The sequence below is a fragment of the Bos taurus genome, chromosome 23 (assembly GCF_002263795.3).
Source record: "Bos taurus isolate L1 Dominette 01449 registration number 42190680 breed Hereford chromosome 23, ARS-UCD2.0, whole genome shotgun sequence".
Lineage (NCBI taxonomy): Eukaryota > Metazoa > Chordata > Mammalia > Artiodactyla > Bovidae > Bos > Bos taurus.
Window position 1 is genome coordinate 4,916,072 of NC_037350.1, and position 17,628 is coordinate 4,933,699.

At 37.9% G+C, this 17,628-nt stretch overlaps 1 protein-coding gene across 4 annotated transcripts in view; it reads left to right on the plus strand.

Moving 5' to 3' along the window:
• Positions 1 to 17,628, plus strand: part of HMGCLL1 (3-hydroxymethyl-3-methylglutaryl-CoA lyase like 1) — a 199,707-nt gene that overhangs the window by 126,635 nt on the left and 55,444 nt on the right. For 3 of the 4 annotated variants that reach the window (XM_005223257.5, XM_005223258.4, XM_059880394.1), the window contains 2 exons: positions 297 to 360; positions 4,350 to 4,538. In XM_005223257.5, the coding sequence (XP_005223314.1) occupies positions 297 to 360; positions 4,350 to 4,538 (253 nt within the window). The remainder of the gene's footprint in view (positions 1 to 296; positions 361 to 4,349; positions 4,539 to 17,628) is intronic. The other variant, NM_001191193.1, reaches the window with a different exon arrangement.

Genomic DNA, 17,628 nt, shown 5'->3' on the forward strand with positions numbered 1-17,628 from the left:
TTTGTATTATTACTATAGTGTAAGCAACCCCAATAGATAAATACTTATTCCCATCTGCCATCAAATAACATATATCAAATTGTAATTTGAAAAAAATTTAATTAAAAATATGAGTAAATTGAAAATGTTTCCAATTGTTTTTGTTTGGTCTGAGAATAAAATAATAATGAAGGAAGAGAGTAAAATAAATTTTTCTGATGAACCTTTGGCTATTTTTTTCATTTTTATACAATGGAAATTAGGAAGTAGCTTATCCACCGGACACATATTTATATGGCTCTGTATTTTAAACTTAGGTACGTATCCTGTGCCCTGGGCTGTCCATATGAAGGAAACATCACACTTCAGAAAGTGACAGAAGTAAGATATATGTCTGCTTTTCTGGTTCATGGTAAAATGATGTCTATTTTTAAAAGTGGGCTCTTTTTCCTGCTGTTTATTACATCTGCACCACAAGGCCAAAGAGAACTGTGGACCTGGAGGCATATTTGATCACTGAGTTAATAGTTGTATCTTAATGCTAAAGACCTAGATAGTGGCTATCACTGTCCAGAGTTAGCATCTGAGTTTTATGATTTGGGTGTTCAAAGATGGAGGGAATAAAAACATCTGTTTTGTTTTTATGTGAAAGGAACAGTGAGTGGCCGGTCTACTTTCTTTTGGAATGTCAGGGCCGTTTTTGCGCACATCCTTAAAATTTGCCTTGGTTGTCCAGGCGCCCCTCTGCTGTCTCCTGCCTATTTTAACATGTGTATGAATCCACGCTGCTTCCATGCTTTTATTCTTTTTATATCCCATAGCTCTTTCTGCTGAGATTCAAATTGCCATTATTCCAGAGGCAGAGGCAGATATACTATAAAATAATGAAGCTTAATTAAAAAAATTATTGATGTACAGTTTATTTACCATGTTGTGATAATTATTGCTATACAGCAAACTTATTCAGTTAAACATATACATAAATATTCCTTTTCATAGTCTTTTCCATTATGGTTTATCATAAGATACTGAATATACTTCCCTGTGCTATACAGTACGACCTAGTTGTTTATTCATCCTATATATATAATATTTTGCATCTGCATACAACTTAAATTTTGCAGTCCTTTGCTGGCATCAGACCCTCCCAAGGGTCTGTTATTAGTTTGTATTCACAGTTTTATTCTTTTCTTAAAAAACCGTTTCCAAAAGAATATGACTTCAGACTCCACAAAACCCCAGTCCGACTCTGCCTATACCCCTACCCCTTGCTCTTCTGCCTTCTGCCTCATGCCGCCTCTGGACAGACCTCCCACAGCCTCAGGCTCTTCATTCCTGCCCCACAATGCCTGGGGTGCTGCCAGAGAGAATCATGGAACAGGCAGATCGGAAGTGTTAGGAATTCATGGCCAGACACCCCAGGGTGGGGCCAGCTCCTGGTCTCACTGTCCAAAATGACTCTGGCAAACTGTGTCCCCTCTGCTGAATCCTCCCCTTCACTCACTCCCCTGAATGTGCAACTGCAGAGCCCTTCCTGTTGACACTTGAGCATGTGCAAGCATACTCCATCTGAAAACTTCCTTCCTTTAGTCAGCATCCTTGGTTGGCTGGTTATTGACAATCCTCTCCATCCCACCACAGCTACACTCCAAAGGGCTGTCTGCATCAGTGGTGCCCACCTATCTGTGTGGCATCAACTCTTCATCATGTCCCCTGTGATGTCTAGACCCTTCATGCTGCTGGAATCCCTCTTTGTACGATCGTTGACTTAGCACTGGGATCAAGAACTGTGAGATTCCCCTTGGTGTCCATGGGTTTGTTCCCTATGTCTGTGTCTGTATTTCTGCTTTGCAAATAGGTTCATCTGTGTCATTTTTCTGGTTCAACATATATAGCACAGGGAACTCTTCTCAGTGTTCTGGGGTGAACTAAATCGGAAGGAAATCCCCCAAAGAGGGGATATATGTATAAATAGAGCTGATTCATTTTGCTGTACAGCAGAGACTAACACAATATTGTAGAGCAACTGTACTCCATATTTTTTTTTTTTTTAAAGAAATGTGAGATCCTATTCAATCCTTCTCTTAACTTCTCAGCATAATTTGGGGCTGGTTGACATTCCTTCCTGCCTGCTATTCTTGTAACCCTGGGATTCCCCTGACTCCACGCTTAGAATTTTCCTTCAATCACTTGGGTGGCAGCTTCACTTTTCTTTACATGGCCATTACGAAATTCCACCATTTAATAGGCTTTTTGTATAATTGATGACTGTGTCTACGTGAGGCAAAAAAGCATCCCGATGGAATCAAAGAGAAAAATTCAGTCACCTACATGCTTTCTATATGATTCCAAAGACCTGGATATTTAACAGTTGGATGGATATACTTAAATAAAGGAGAAGAAAGAGGAGGATCAGCATTTACGTTTTTTTAATCCAAGTTTCCATCCAGTAATAGTCTCCTACCTGGACTAGGTAGCCCTTCTGAGTGCCTTCAGCCTGTTTTGGATGTTGATTGACACTGCCTTTCTGAAACATCAATCCAAGTATATCACCACCACTCCACATTCAGTCAAGGTTTTCTACTGGTCTTATGATAGAATCCCATCATAATCCAAATCCTAAACCCGGTTGGTTTGCAAGGCTGTGTGCTCTTTGAATGCTCTGCCCTGGGCCTTCCTCCCCAGCGTTATGGAGCCCTGTTGCCCCTCAGTTTTTACTTTCTTGTTGCAACTGTCCTTTGCATTTGACTTTTTTTTTTTTTTTTTTCCCCCGCCTTGCCTCCTGGCATGTGGGATCTTGGTTCCCTGACCAAGGACTTAACCTACATCCCCTACAGTGGAAGCACAGAACCCAGTCACTGGACCAACAGGGAATTCCCTTGACATTCCTTCCTACTTGGAATGCCCTTCATATTTGATATTTTACTTGCCTCAAATTCCACCTGAATATTCTTCTCACATCCTTCCTTTGCTACCTCTCCAACAAGTTGATGCTGACTTTATCTCAAGCTGCACTGAGGCCCTTCCTGTTTGACAGATCTAGGTCAATTTCCTTTGCTCCAAGCTCTTAGAATCTTGTTTCTTTGTTCTGAAATTATTATTTTAGCTGTGTTTACACATTCCCGAGTGGAATTGATTAGGGTCTGTCCTCACTTGGCTCCAGACTCCATAATACCATGAGCCTGGACATCTGCACCCCTGTCGTATCCCACCATGCAGGGCAGCATCTGGAGTAAAGCAGGCACTGAAGACTAACCTCAGGCATGAGTTTGGGGGTGACCAGGTGTCTGATTTTTCACAAAGTGATTTTTGTATATTCTCATTTCATTTTTACAACCAAACATTTCAACACTAACTTCACCTTATTATTATTATTTCAAAAAGTTAAGTAGTAAGGCTTAGAAAATGTGCTGTATAAAGATGTTTTATTGTTTATATTTTACAGAACAGAGACTGGGGCTTCAAAAACTTCATCTGCTGCCCAGCATCATATGAGGAGCATAGATGAGGTTTAAATCTAGGCCTGTGGGGTTGCACAAGCTGTGTCTTTGTCAGCATACCATGCTGCCTTAAAGCAAATTCATATTTCTCTTTGAAAGTAATATTATTATTTGACTTGAAGGGAACTTGAAATTTACTAGGCTCAATATCATCTGTTTATGAGCTAGAAATTTTAAGACAAAAATATTAAGTGTCTGTATCAATTACAAAGTTACTTGATTGATATCTCTTGACTGCTAGTTTAATAGCTTGAGGAATACTATTAATAGTTTCAAAGTAAATTTCTGATACTTTTGTTAGATTAAAAGGCTGAGAAAATAAGTCTCCCATTATTGAAATTGTAACTTATAATTTTATCATTGAACATACAGTTACACAGATAGATATGGTTCTAAGGCAAACTTGAATGTTAAATTTCTGATACTTTTGTTAGATTAAAAGGCTGAGAAAATAAGTCTCCCATTATTGAAATTGTAACTTATAATTTTATCACTGAACATAGTTACACAGATAGATATGGTTCTAAGGCAAACTTGAATGTTAGAAACAAGTATCAATGGACATGAGTTTGAGCAAACTCTGGGAGACAGTCAGTGAAGGACAGGAAGCCTGGTGTGCGCAGTTCCTGGGGTTGCAAAGAGTCAGACACAACTTAGTGACTGAGCAACAACAGAAATGTCATTCAAAGTTTTATCTAATGTTTGGGATTCACGAGCAACGAAAAAGACTAGAAAACTAAAATATATGTTTTCTATGAATACGCGTGTGATCTTAGTTGTGATGTTTATCTCTAGATTATGTTTCCTAAGGAACAATGGGAGTTGAGTCCATGGATTTCCATTGTTTTACTTGCTTGCTTTTCCTGGTAGGTATCTAAAAGACTGTATGGCATGGGCTGTTACGAGATATCCCTGGGAGATACAATTGGAGTGGGAACTCCAGGAAGCATGAAGAAGATGTTGGAAAGTGTCATGAAAGAAATTCCACCCAGGGCTCTTGCTGTTCATTGTCATGACACCTACGGACAAGCCTTAGCAAATATCCTCACGGCCCTTCAGGTATTCTGTGTGTGTGTGTAAAGGTGTGTATACTTATTTGGCATACAAATGTATTAAGAACTTTAGTGAGATAATATTTATAAATTGCTAAGAATATAACATTTAAACAGTAGTCCACACACAGCACACACTCAGGAAATATTTGTCAATTTGCACATGCTGTTTTGGGCAATGGTGTCTCATTACAGTTCATTTGATTTGGTAAGATCCCTGAATTTGTTCTTTTAAAAAGCATTGATATTCTCAGGGCTATGTCTGTTTCTTTCAGCTCTCGCTTGCTCTCGGCCTTCCTGAAAAATGATGGCGTTTTGGGGGGTTCAAAGCACAGAGACAGTAGCACATACTGTTGTAATCATGTAACATATGCTCTTTTGGATAATTTGGTGCTCTGTGGTGAGGAAATATGGTGCTGAAATATAGATTATTTCGTTTAAGATGTTTTCCTGTTGTTGGCAAGCATCCTTTTGAAAGAACCCCTGGTTTTTATCAAGTGTATTCTGATCAAAATCAAGAGATTTAGAAAGTTGGAGGATCCAGAATTGCTTATTAAATTCTAATGGCACCTCAGTTCTTTTTAATGTATTAATTGAAAAGAACACATAAATTACACTTTAAAATATTTATCATTGAATCAGTGTTATTTCTTAAACTTGACTAAAAATAGATTCACTGGATGTTCTTTGAACCTAAGATTTTGACAACTAAAGATAAGAGTGTCTGAAAGCTTTTTGGTGAGGCTGGAAATCAATGCCTGAAGCTTAATGTCACTGTCCTGCAGTGCGCAGTTGTTTGGCAGAAGTTAAAAAAACCCTGTGAAGATCAAGCCCCACAAGGGCTTATTTGGACTTTGTAACATATGTGCACAAATCCTTATTTATCCTCTGGAAGCAGGCAAGGAACACTGTATTGAATTAGAAGAAAAAATGATATCCCATGGACTTCGGGGCGTGGGAATTTTGACAATTTTCTTTCTCTTTTCCAGTTTCTAAAACAATAGAAAACTAGGCACTGCTTCAGGATTCTGTGTTCAGCTGCAACTGTAACTTATTAAGTGTTCCTCACCAGCAAGTTCCTGGAGAGGTCTGTGTATGTGTGTGTGTGCGTGTGCATGTTTTTCTGTGTGTCTCTCTCATTTCGTATATGGATATATCCTTTTTGAGTTATATTTTGTTCATGTACCATATTTATTGCATAATGAGTGATACCTTAGTTTGAGGGAATCCAGGGCTACATTGAAAATTCTGGAAACCCAAACACCTAATATTTAAAGTTTATGCCTCTTGAAAAATGCTCCTGTGTGAACTATTGCTGTTGGCCGATTGTGACTGTGACAGTTAGGAAGGCCTATCTGAGGAGTTTAAAATCAGATACAAAGAATGAGAAAAGGGACTTACCTGGTGGTTCACTGGCTAAGACTCCATAGTCCCACTGCAAAGGGTACAGGCTCAATCTCTGGTCTGCGAACTGAGATCTTACATGCTGGGGGTTTTGGCAGAATAGAAAAAAAAAAAAAGAATGAAAAGAAAGTAACCTCAATCAGGGGAGTGTGGGGGGTGGGGGCATCAGTGTGTGGAAAGAATGTTCAAGCAGATGAAACACCACTCGGGCAAAAGGCCTTGGAGAGAAAGATGATGTCCCAGGAGCTCTAATAATGTTATTCAGGGGGAAGCTGAGCTCTATAATATTTGCTGAGTTAGTTGAGCTGCAAAGTCTCCATTTACAAAGAGATGAGAACTCCATTTCTGGAGCATTTGCCCATCCATCCTATAACAGCCATAAGGGGTGCGGGTGTAGAAAGAACGCTTGGCCCAAGCAAGATGGGGAGCAAAGGTCAGAACCTGACCCCCACCAAATACCACATTCTCAGTCAAAAAGGATGAACCAGCAAAACTCCCAGCTCACAGAGGGAGAAGGCGGCAAGCATAGTCATTCTCAAGGCCTTGGCTCTGAGTAAGGGAGAAATACACAAGCTCCCTTTACACTTCCTAGCTTGTTGGCTCTGATGTGGATTTAGGATTCAAATTCACATTGCCTGCAGAATGTGAAAGACCCGAGCAGATGAGTGGCTGTGGATTAGTAATACCTATAGGTGTCAGGAAGAATATAAATCTTGTCAGAAGGAACATATCTTAAATTTAAGCTGAGCTGTTTGGAACCTGTGTGTATGTACGTCTGTGTGTGTCTTTGTGTGTGTATATGCGTGTGTCTATGTCTGTGTGTGTAGGTGTCTATGTATGTATGTGTTTGTGTGTGTATGTGTGTGCGTGTGTCTGTGTGTGAATGGATATGTGTGTGTGTGTCAGGGGAAGGGTGGATATTCTGCTCTGCTCTTGTACATGTTAGTAGGGGGCATGTCCTCAAGCACTGGGCATTGTGTGTTTTGTCCCCTTACTGTGTGCCCAAGCTCCAAGTATATGTGGGAGGCGAGGGGCGAGGAAAGTGCGCTTGGAGCCTGGCGGGGGCCTCAGCCCGGAACTTGACGTGGAGTCAGTGTGTAAGCAGACAGAGGAGAGGGTCAGAGCGGCTTCTGTAAGAAGCACTGTGCAGCCCGAGTGGCCGGTTCAAATGAACTTTTGAGGAAATGGTCAGAAAGCAGAGCCCTGCTGGGGGAGCTCAGCCCTCGAGCTGGAGAGTTTGTCTCTGCTGCTGTCCACTCTCCAACAGTGGCATGCAGTTTGGTAAGCCAGTGACAGCGTGAACTATATACGCTCCTTTCTCTTTGAATCTGCGTGTAGCTGAGACACTGTCAGTATTTTGGGAGGTCTGTGTTCATCTAGACATGGACAGTCTTTGCAAACCCACGTGTCCTGGTCCCCCAGCAGCACTGAATAAGACAGAGTCAGCCTGGACCCCTCCCCGTTTCCTGTATCCTGTCTCCTCCCCAGTAAAAGCAGCAGCAACAACAATAACTAGGGTTACCTTGAGTGGAGGAGAAAAAATATGCCTTAGGAGAAAAAGCTGCCAGTGTTTAAATAGAAGGGAAATCAGAGAAAGTTCCACTTCATTATGAAGCAGGCAAACTTTGGCTTCAGGAAGCACTGGCCATACTTCATTCTTTAAAATGGAAATCTTTGAAGTGGCTTCTAGTCAAATTGGTGGTACATGTGGAGTGGATATCATTTGCTTTAATTTAAGGGTTGAGAAACAGTTTACAGTGCTCCAAACTGGAAGTTAAGATGATGGCATGGAGACGTGCAGTGAGTGGAAACTTGGCCACGATGGTCGGAAACAAATGAGAGTTATAAATGGAACATCCCCCCTTGGTCTGGAAAGCACATACTAATCATGTAATAGAGGGATCTTTCTTGGCTTCCCAGGTTTTATTGTATTTTTTATTATTTAAACAGACTTACAGGACTGTACATGCTTGTAGAGGAGTCAAGAATTTATAATTATCAGATATTCTTTAATATAGAGAAATAATTGAGACTATAGATTTGAGTGCGGGATATTTATAACCACCCAAACCCAAAAGAGCAAGAAAATGAAGTGACAAAACGTACTGCATTTCACTAATGGAAGAAACATACATAGCCCAATATACTTGTCTTAACTTTTATGTAAAAAGTGAGTCTCACCCTTCTGCATATTCCCAAGTACCTAAGTAAAACACCAGTGAACAAATTATTTAATCTACTTAAGACTAAACAATTGCACAGTCTCTGTTTTTCCCCACTCAGATGATTTGAGTCTTCATAACTGGGTAAAACAGAGTAAAAACAAATGAGTTCTAATACCACAAATAACAGAACCATATTAATTGGTAGCAAAGATAGTAGAACAGGCAATATTTAGCTTTGCCCTAAAGAAATACAATTTGCCTTTTTTTCTCTTAAACTTAATATACATTTAGCTAATGTGCCTTTCTTCATGATGTTTTCCATATGTTGATTATTCTCTTTTAGAAAAACCAAATCATTTACCTAATTTTTACAATAAAGCATTCTTTTCTTCATATTGACTCTCACTAAACTGCATTTAAATGCTACCAAACAGCAAATACGTCCTCATGTAACTGATTCTTGAGGTTCTCAAAGAAAATTTTTTAGATTCCAAATTCCCTTCTCAGTTCTGTACCTATAGAATGTGTGCAATGATTTATATATCCTCAGATTTTGCAAAACTGAGATGAGGTGCAGAGTTTCTAGAACACTGGTCTTGATAACAGTGCATGTGGTGAATACTTCATATTATTACAGTCATTGCAATTAAAACTATTCCTACTGCCGATAATTAATAACCATAATAATAACCTTTATTACTCAAAGAGCCAGAGGACAAAGCACTGCCTTACAAATGTATACATTTGTAAATACATGCTTTAGGTATTGTTCATTTATTCAACATCTATTAAAGAGCTAAGTAGAAATCAGTGAGCAAGAAAGAAAATAAAAAGTTGCAAACTGGATGCCCCTACAGAGGTTTTACGAAATACATCATTAATTTATTCAACAAATATTCATTTTATTAGATACCATTTTAGATACTCGATTCAGATATAAAATCTCTGAGCCATCCTGCTATGGAGAAAAATGTTTTAGTTTAACTCAGTACCTCCAGAAGCATTTTGAGTAGGAAATAGTTTTTTTTTTTTGGGGGGGGTGATTTCTTTTGTCTTTTATTTGTTTGCTTTTTGCTACACAATTGTCTTCCTCCAGTATAGTATTATGTTGAAAAATATTTTCAGGTGGAATGAGGTGTAGGTTATCATAAAAAAAATGAATAAATAATAAAGTAATTAGAATCCAGTTAAAAATATTTTATAAAAAGAAGTGGAAAAAAGAAATAAAAGCGGTCAACTAACTTTATAAATCAACTATACCTCAATTAAAAAGTACTTTTAAGAACAAAATAAGCAAATAAAAGAGAACAAGGAGTCCAGCAAAAGTTTAGTACAGTTCAACTTTTGAGTGTGTGTAATCAGGGCTTTGAGCTATAACGTCAGTAAGAAAAGATGAATAAAGTTCCTTTCTATTATTATTATTATTTTTTTTGCCAGTGGCTGGATTGCTTGAATCAGTGATGAAAAATAAGGAAACATGAATGATTTTGTTTTGTTTCTCTCCAACATCTTTTTATTAATATAGATATCTCTCTGATTTTGACTATAGGTCATCAGGTGAGATGGTATGGAATATACCTATGTGTGTGTGTGTATATATATATATGTATATAATATTCCTATTCTATATCCAGATATTGAAGGGGGCAGTTAGAAAAAACTCCTTCTGAGCTAGGCATTTTAAACTGGAATTCGGGTAATCGATATTTAAAAATAGCATGCGTGAATTTGGTTCTAATATGCTAAACATGAACGCATTTAATCTTTATGTAGTGGGTTGCATTTAGATTATAAGCCTGAAACTCACCAAGAAAGAGTAGATGGCCTAAAAGTCTCTGTCTCTCCCAAGACAGTTAATCCAAGCTGGTCAGGTAAGCAAATGTAAAAATTTATTACTGTTGGTGGGGATTAGGGCCAGGTGTGACTCTTGCTGTGATGTAAGAAATGAAAATTTCAGAACCTTTTTGAGCATCTCTCTAATTCATTCCGTAAATGTCTCATCCAGTTGTTTTAATCTTGTTTTTAATATCTTATTTTCAACCAAGTATTTGTCACATCTTTCTTCAAACAACTGTCTTTAATTTGGAAATCTTGCTGTTTTGCTCTGTTGTTCATAGAAAAACACAATAAGCTTTTTAAAAAATATCTTTAATGTTTCTTTTTTCTTAATCTTTCTCTCATGAAAATTTCTACTTACAAGGAAACTTGTATATACACTCTTGCCCATTAATGTAACTTGACACCGATTTTTTTCTCAAAAATATTGGTTTGAAATTCGTCAATTTGGTATTGAACATAAAGTAGTATTATTCTCATGCCTGTCTTTTGGTTTATTGTAATGTAATCAATTAATAGTTATAGGCTCAGCACTAATAACAAAACAAGTGTGCACACACACATACACACACACACACACACACAATTAGAACCACTGATACATATAATAACCAAAATTCAAGAATTCTTTACCTTTATTGTTTGAAAATTTTTCTCATATACTGCCATATATTCTAGTTATAAGCTTGAATAACACATTCTAGTTCTGGGAGTGGTATACACTATTAGCTCACACTGGTTCATTTTTAAAATAATCATTTTAGAATATTAGCATTAATAGTATCTATAAACGTTAGATTGAAGACTGAAAGACAACAGGGGAAGAGGGCCAAGTCGAACATGTGGAATCCCAGACTGGAAGCTACAAAGTTGTTTTCTTTCCCACATATTTATAAATCTCTTCAATGTAGAACAGACTATAAAACAGAAATTATGTCATCAAAAATGACCGTTTATAATTATTTTATGAATTATTTTAGAATGCTTATTTAACCAAAAACATATTAACTGCTGTTAATAAATCACGCTTATTAATCATGTTAATAAATCATGTCATCCTGTTCGTGACGCCAGTTGTCTCGCTGTATCTCACTGTGCACACTGTTCGTTGAACGCGAGGTAGACGAGGTGCCAGCTCAGAGGCTTGAAGATGAGCGGAGCCATAGGAATGCAGACAGGTTTATTCTCTGCTGGCCGGCACAGCAGCCATAGCAATATTCTTTCGTGGCTGCCGCAGCAACCCCAGCAGCAGACGTGCGGTATTCTCTTCTCGCGTGGCTGACCGCACGGACACAGCCGTGACACAGCAGTAATACGCCACCACTTTCTAGGTGGAGCTCACATGCATGCGTGCTGCACACAGCCCGTGACCAAGCCAGTACCTCCTGACGTGCATGTGCAGTGCTAGATTATAAATGATCCCAGCTGTTACACAGTCATTATTTATGAAATGAGAGGAGAGCCTGAACACACCACCTTGGCCAATTTGCTCCCTCCCTACAAATACCTTCTGTGTGATAGTCTGTCTGCTATTAGGAATGAGAAAAGCAAAACAAAAAAAAAGGAATGAGAGATAAAAATGCAGGATAAAATACCATCCTATTTATTATTTTTTCATATATCAAAAAATGTGGGAACCATGGCAAATTGCTTAGGAAATGAGTCAGATTATTGTTACATAATTTACATTTGCTATTTTCACCTAGGTTACATTGGTAAATTATCCTGACTTAAAAATCAGCAAGAATTATAAGAACTGTAATAATTAGGATATGATTATATATTTCTTTTGAAAGACTTCAAATTAAATAAAACTATTTTTGTAGTAATTGTTTTTTCCACCTTTATTGAGATATCATTGACATACATTGCTGCATAAGTTTAAGGTATCCGGCATAACAGTTTTACTTAAATATGTTGTGAGATGATTATAGCAATGCACTTGGTTAGCATCCATCATCGCATATAAAAAGTAAAAGCAAAAAAGGAAAAAAAAATTGCTTGTTATGAGAATTTTTAGGATTTACTCTAGCACCTTTCAGATATATCGTACAACAGTGGTAACTATAGTCATATCTACATTTCAGCCCTAGTAATTATTTACCTTACGCCTGGAAGGTGCTAGATTTTTACTACCTTCCTCCAAGTTTTTTTCTCCCCACACTGACTCTGACCTGTTTTTCTCTCAGTTTGGTGGGGTTTTTGTTTGTTTTGGTTTCTTTGGTTTTTAGATTCCACCGTGAGAACATACACGCCTCTATGTGACTCACTTTAGTTGGCGTAATGCCATCAAGGTCTGCCTATGTTTTGCAAATGGCAGGGTTTCATAGTTTTATTTGTGAGTGAATTTTTATTCCAATATAAATATATCTAATATTATATGTATATTATATATATACACACACTATACTGTACATTTTATATTATATCACATATTAATATATAAAATAATTAGGTCATTTTATATATAAATAAATACTTTAAATTATTTAAATAAATACTTGGAGAAAGTGAAGTCACTCAGTCGTGTCTGACTCTTTGCCACCCCATGGGATTTTCCAGGCAAGTGTACTGGAGTGGGGTGCCATTGCCTTCTCTGACAGAATATGTACTAAATTATAATTCTTATATATAGTTCATAAATTAATTAATTTAATATTTTAGTTAATTTTATTATATTTTTATATTTTATATATTATATCCAGTATATTTAACATATATAATATACAAATAATATATTAATAATATATAAATGTATAGTATGCATATATGCTATGTTATATATATTGAATACATATAATATAATTTATATAATGTTTATATATTGCATGCTAAGTTGCTTCAGTCTTGTCTGACTCTTTGCGGCCTTGTGGACGATAGCCTGCCAGTGTCCTCTGTCTATGTAATTCTCCAGGCGAGGATACTGGAGTGGGTTGCCATGCACTCCTCCAGGGGATCTTCCTGACCCAGGAATTGAACCCATGTCCCATGTCTCTTTGTCTCCTGAATTAGTAGGCAGGTTCTTAACCACTAGCTCCAATATTTATATATTATGTAGTATATATAATATATTTATATAAGTATAAATGTATTTCTATATTGAATATTATATAATATCTCTATATTGCATAGTATATAATCCAGAAGTGTATCATGTAAAATATATAACTATATAATATTTCGTGTGTATATTTATATATATATATATATATATATAGCTCAACTTTTAAACTTTTTCATCCATCAGTGGACACTTAGTTTCCATGCTTTGACTATTGATAATAATACTGCAGTGAACTTGGAGGTGCAAATATCTTTTCAACTTACATTTTTATTTCTTTTGGACGTTTTCAGATGTAGAACCCCCTGATCACGCAGTAGCCCTATTTTAAACTTTTTGAGGATTCCCCATACTTTTTTGTGTAGTATCTGTACCAGTTTATAAATCTACCAGTAGTGCACAAGGGTTCCTTTTTCTCCACATCCTCACCAGCATTTGCTGTCTCTTCTTTTTTGCTGATTATCACTCTAAAATGTTTAAGGTGATAACTCAAAGTGATTTTTATTTCCCTAATGACCATTGATTTTGAACATGTTTTCATTTAGTTTCTCGGTCATTCATTTGTGTCCGACTCTTAGACCTCATGGACTGCAGTGCAGCAGGTTGCCCTGTTCTTTGCCACTGCCCAGAGCTTGCTCAAACTCATGTCCGTTGAGTTGGTGATACCATCCAAACAGCTCATCCTCTGTCATCCCCTTCTTCTCCTGCCTTCAATCTTTCTCAGTGAGTCGGCTCTTCACATCAGGTGGCCAAAGTATTGGAGCTTCAGCTTCAGCATCAGTCTTTCTAATGAATATTCAGGGTAGATTTTCTTTAGGACTGATTGGTTTGATATCCTTTATGTCCAAGGGGCTCTGAAGAGTCTTCTCCAACACCGCAGTTTGAAAGCATCATTTCTTCGGCACTCAGTCTTCTTTATGGTCCAACTCTCACATCCATACGTGACTACTGGAAAAACCATGGCTTTGACTAGACAAACCTCTGTAGACAAAGTAATGTCTCTGCTTTTTAATATGCTGTCTAGGCTTGTCATCGGAGAAGGCAATGGCACCCCACTCCAGTACTCTTGCCTGGAAAATCCTATTAACGGAGGACCCTGGTGGGCTTCAGTCCATGGGGTCGCTAAGAGTCGGACATGACTGACTTCACTTTCACTTTTCACTTTCATGCATTGGAGAAGGAAATGGCAACCCACTCTAGTGTTCTTGCCTGGAGAATCCCAGGGATGGGGGAGCCTGGTGGGCTGCCATCTATGGGGTTGCACAGAGTCAGACACGACTGAAGTGACTCAGCAGCAGCAGCAGGCTTGTCATTATATTTCTTACAAGGAGGAAGCATCTTTTTAATTTCATGGCTGCAGTCACTGTCCCCATTTACTATTCACATATCTTCTTTGGATAAATGTCTATTCAGATCTTTTGCCCATTTTTAAAATGGGAGTATTTGGAATTTTTACTATTGAGTTCGATGAGTTTTTCAGTTATACATATATATGTATATGTATTCACACCTATATTGTATATATATATGTATGTGTGTGTGTGTATTCTTTTTCAAGTAGTTTCCTTTCTATACAGTAAGTGCTTGTTGTTTATCTATTTTATGTATACTAATGTGTATGTGCTAATCTCCAACTCCCATTTATCCCTCCCCTGTCCTTTCCCCTTTGGTAACCATTACTTTGTTTTTTCTATGTCCATGAGTCTGTTTCTGTTTTGTAAATAAGTTCATTTGCATCATTTTTTAGATTCCACATGTAAGTGTTATAATGTAATATTTTTCTTTCTGATTTGCTTCACTTAGTATGGTAATCTCTACGTACATCTATGGTATCGCAAATGGCATTGTTTCACTCTTTTTATGGCTGAGTAACATTCCATTGTATATATGTACCACATCTTCTTTATCCATGCTTCTGTAGATGGACACTTGGGTGGCTTCCATGTCTTAGCTAATGTAAGCATTGCTGCTGTGTACACTGGGGTGTGTGTTTAATTTTGTTATTTGGATTTAGGTGTCATATTCAAAAAAGTCAATGTCAAGAAGCATTTTTTCCTATGTTTTCTTCTGGAAATTTCATATTTTCAGATCTTATATTTAAATCTTTAATCCATTTCAAGTTAGTTTTTGTAAGTGATGTAAGACAGGGACCTTCTTTAATTCGATTACCTGTGAATATCCATTGTCCCAGTGCCATTTATTCAAAAGATTGCCCTTTCACCACTGAGTCTTCTTGGGTTGTTTGTTAAATATTGGTTGAACTTATATAGTTGGTTTATCTGGGGGCTTTTTTGAAAATTAATTTATTTTTTATTGAAGGATAAATGCTTTACAGAATTTTGCTGTTTTCTGTCAAACCTCAACATGAATCAGCCATAGGTATACATATATCCCCTCCCTTTTGAAACTCCTTCCCATCTCCATCCCCTAACCCAACCCTCTAGGTTGATCCAGAGCCCTTGTTTAAGTTTCCTGAGCCACAGGGCAAATTCCTGAATCTTGATTCTGTTCCATTGATCTATTAGTCTTTTTTTTTGTCAGTTCTATACTGTTTACTAGGCATTCATACTATAACTTAAAATCAGGAAATATGATACCCTCTGTTTTGTTCTTCTTTCAAAGGATTGCATTTCCTTTTTTGTTTCCTTGTAAATTTTAGGACTTTTTTCCACTTCTATAAAAAATGTCATGGGAAACTTGATAGGAATTGCATTGAATTTATAGATAGCTTTTGGTAGTATTGTTATTTTAACAATATTAATTCTTCAATCTATGAACATGGGAAACCTTTCCATTTATGTGTCTAAGAAATCTTTAGATTTCTTGAATCAATGTCTTGTAGTTTTCAGAGTAAAGATCTTTCACCTCCTTGTTAAGTTTATTCCTAATTATTTTTTGGTGAATGTTATTGTAAAATGGATGATGTTCTTTATTTACTTTTCAGATAATTTGTTTTTAGTGTACAGAAATGTTTCTGATTTTCTGCACATTAATTTTGTATCCTTCAACTTTAATAAATTTATTAATTACATTTAACTGGGCTTCCCACGTGGTGCTAGGGATAGAGAACACATCTGCCAATGCAGGAGACATAAGAGATGTGAGTTTGATCCCTGGATTGGGAAGATCTCCTGGAGAAGGGTATGGCAAACCACTCCAGTATTCTTGCCTGGAGAATCCCATGGACAGAGGAGCCTGGCAGGCTAAAGTCTATAAGGTTGCATAGTGTCAGACATGACTGAAGTGACTGAGCACACACAATTACATTTAGCAGATTTTTAGTGGAGTCTTTAGGATTTTCAATATGTAAAATCATATCACTGGCAAATAGAGATGGTTTTATTTCTTACCTTCCAATTCTGATGTCTTTTCTTTTCCTTACCTGATTACTTTGGCAAGGACTTCCAGTACTATGTTGAATAAAAGTGGCAAGGATGAGGCTATGGATTAATTCCCTGCCTGGATATTGTAAGGGAAACCTCCCTACCCAGTAATAGCTCTGCTCTGTGGAATATCTGCATTGCCTGCCTGCTTCTCAGCTCCAGTCTTGCTAGGCTAAGCAACTTCTAAGTGTTCTCACAAGCCCTTCTCATCAGGTGGGCCCTAGGGTCACACTGTGAAGCTTGTTGGACTGTAACTCAGCTGCCTTGTCTGGGGATGGGCAAATCAGATCCTTTTGTTGTTGTTGTTCCGTCACTAAGTCATGTCCAACTCTTTGTGACCCCGTGGACTGTAGGATGCCAGGCTTTTCTGTCCTCCACCATCTCCCAAAGTTTGCTCAAATTCATCCATTAAATCAATAATGCCATCTAACCATCTCATCCTCTGTCATCCCACTTGTCCTCCCGCCCTCAATCTTTCCCAGCTTTGGGACTTTTCCAATGAGTTGGCTCATCACATCAGGTAGCCAAAGAATTGGAACTTCAGCTTCAGCATCAGTCCTTTCAGTGAATATTCAGGGTTGATTTCCTGAATATTGACCGGTTTGACTGGTTTGATCTCCTTGCAGTCTAAGGAACTCTCAAGGCTCTTCTCCAGCACAATTCAAAAGCATCTGTTCTTTTGTGCTCAGCCTTATTTATGGACCAACTCTCACATCCGTACATGACTACTGGAACCCTTAGAGCCACCAAAACTCCTTGCTTGAGGATCTGACTCAGGAAGACCTACATCTGTCCTTTTGCCTGGTAAGATTGCAACAGGAACTTGGTTCCACAATTCAGCAAAATTGATGGCTGGTACTATTACTTAGATTCTGCAGGTAGGAACTTGAGCTGCCAAGACCCAAGTGCTATTGTTGCAAGCATCACCCACCCTCTTTTCTCTGTCAAGGTCAGATTCCCAGTGAAGGATCTCTGAAGATTCTCCTGAAATCTCTGTGGAGCAAGGTCAGAACAGAGGTTCCTACAAAGTGATCCACAGCACTGAATGGAGACTGGATGTTTCCCTGGGCTCTCTTTCCCACTGGAAGTGTCATAGGCTCAGGGGGTACCTCTTGGCATAATGCTGCTCCAGCCTGGGGGACAGGCAAGGTGGTCAGTATGTAGCCACTTTTCTTACTATTGATGAGGTCTCTTTTCGTGTGGGTGGTGCAAAGGTACTCAGCCTTTTCCTTGTGTTCTAGAATTCTC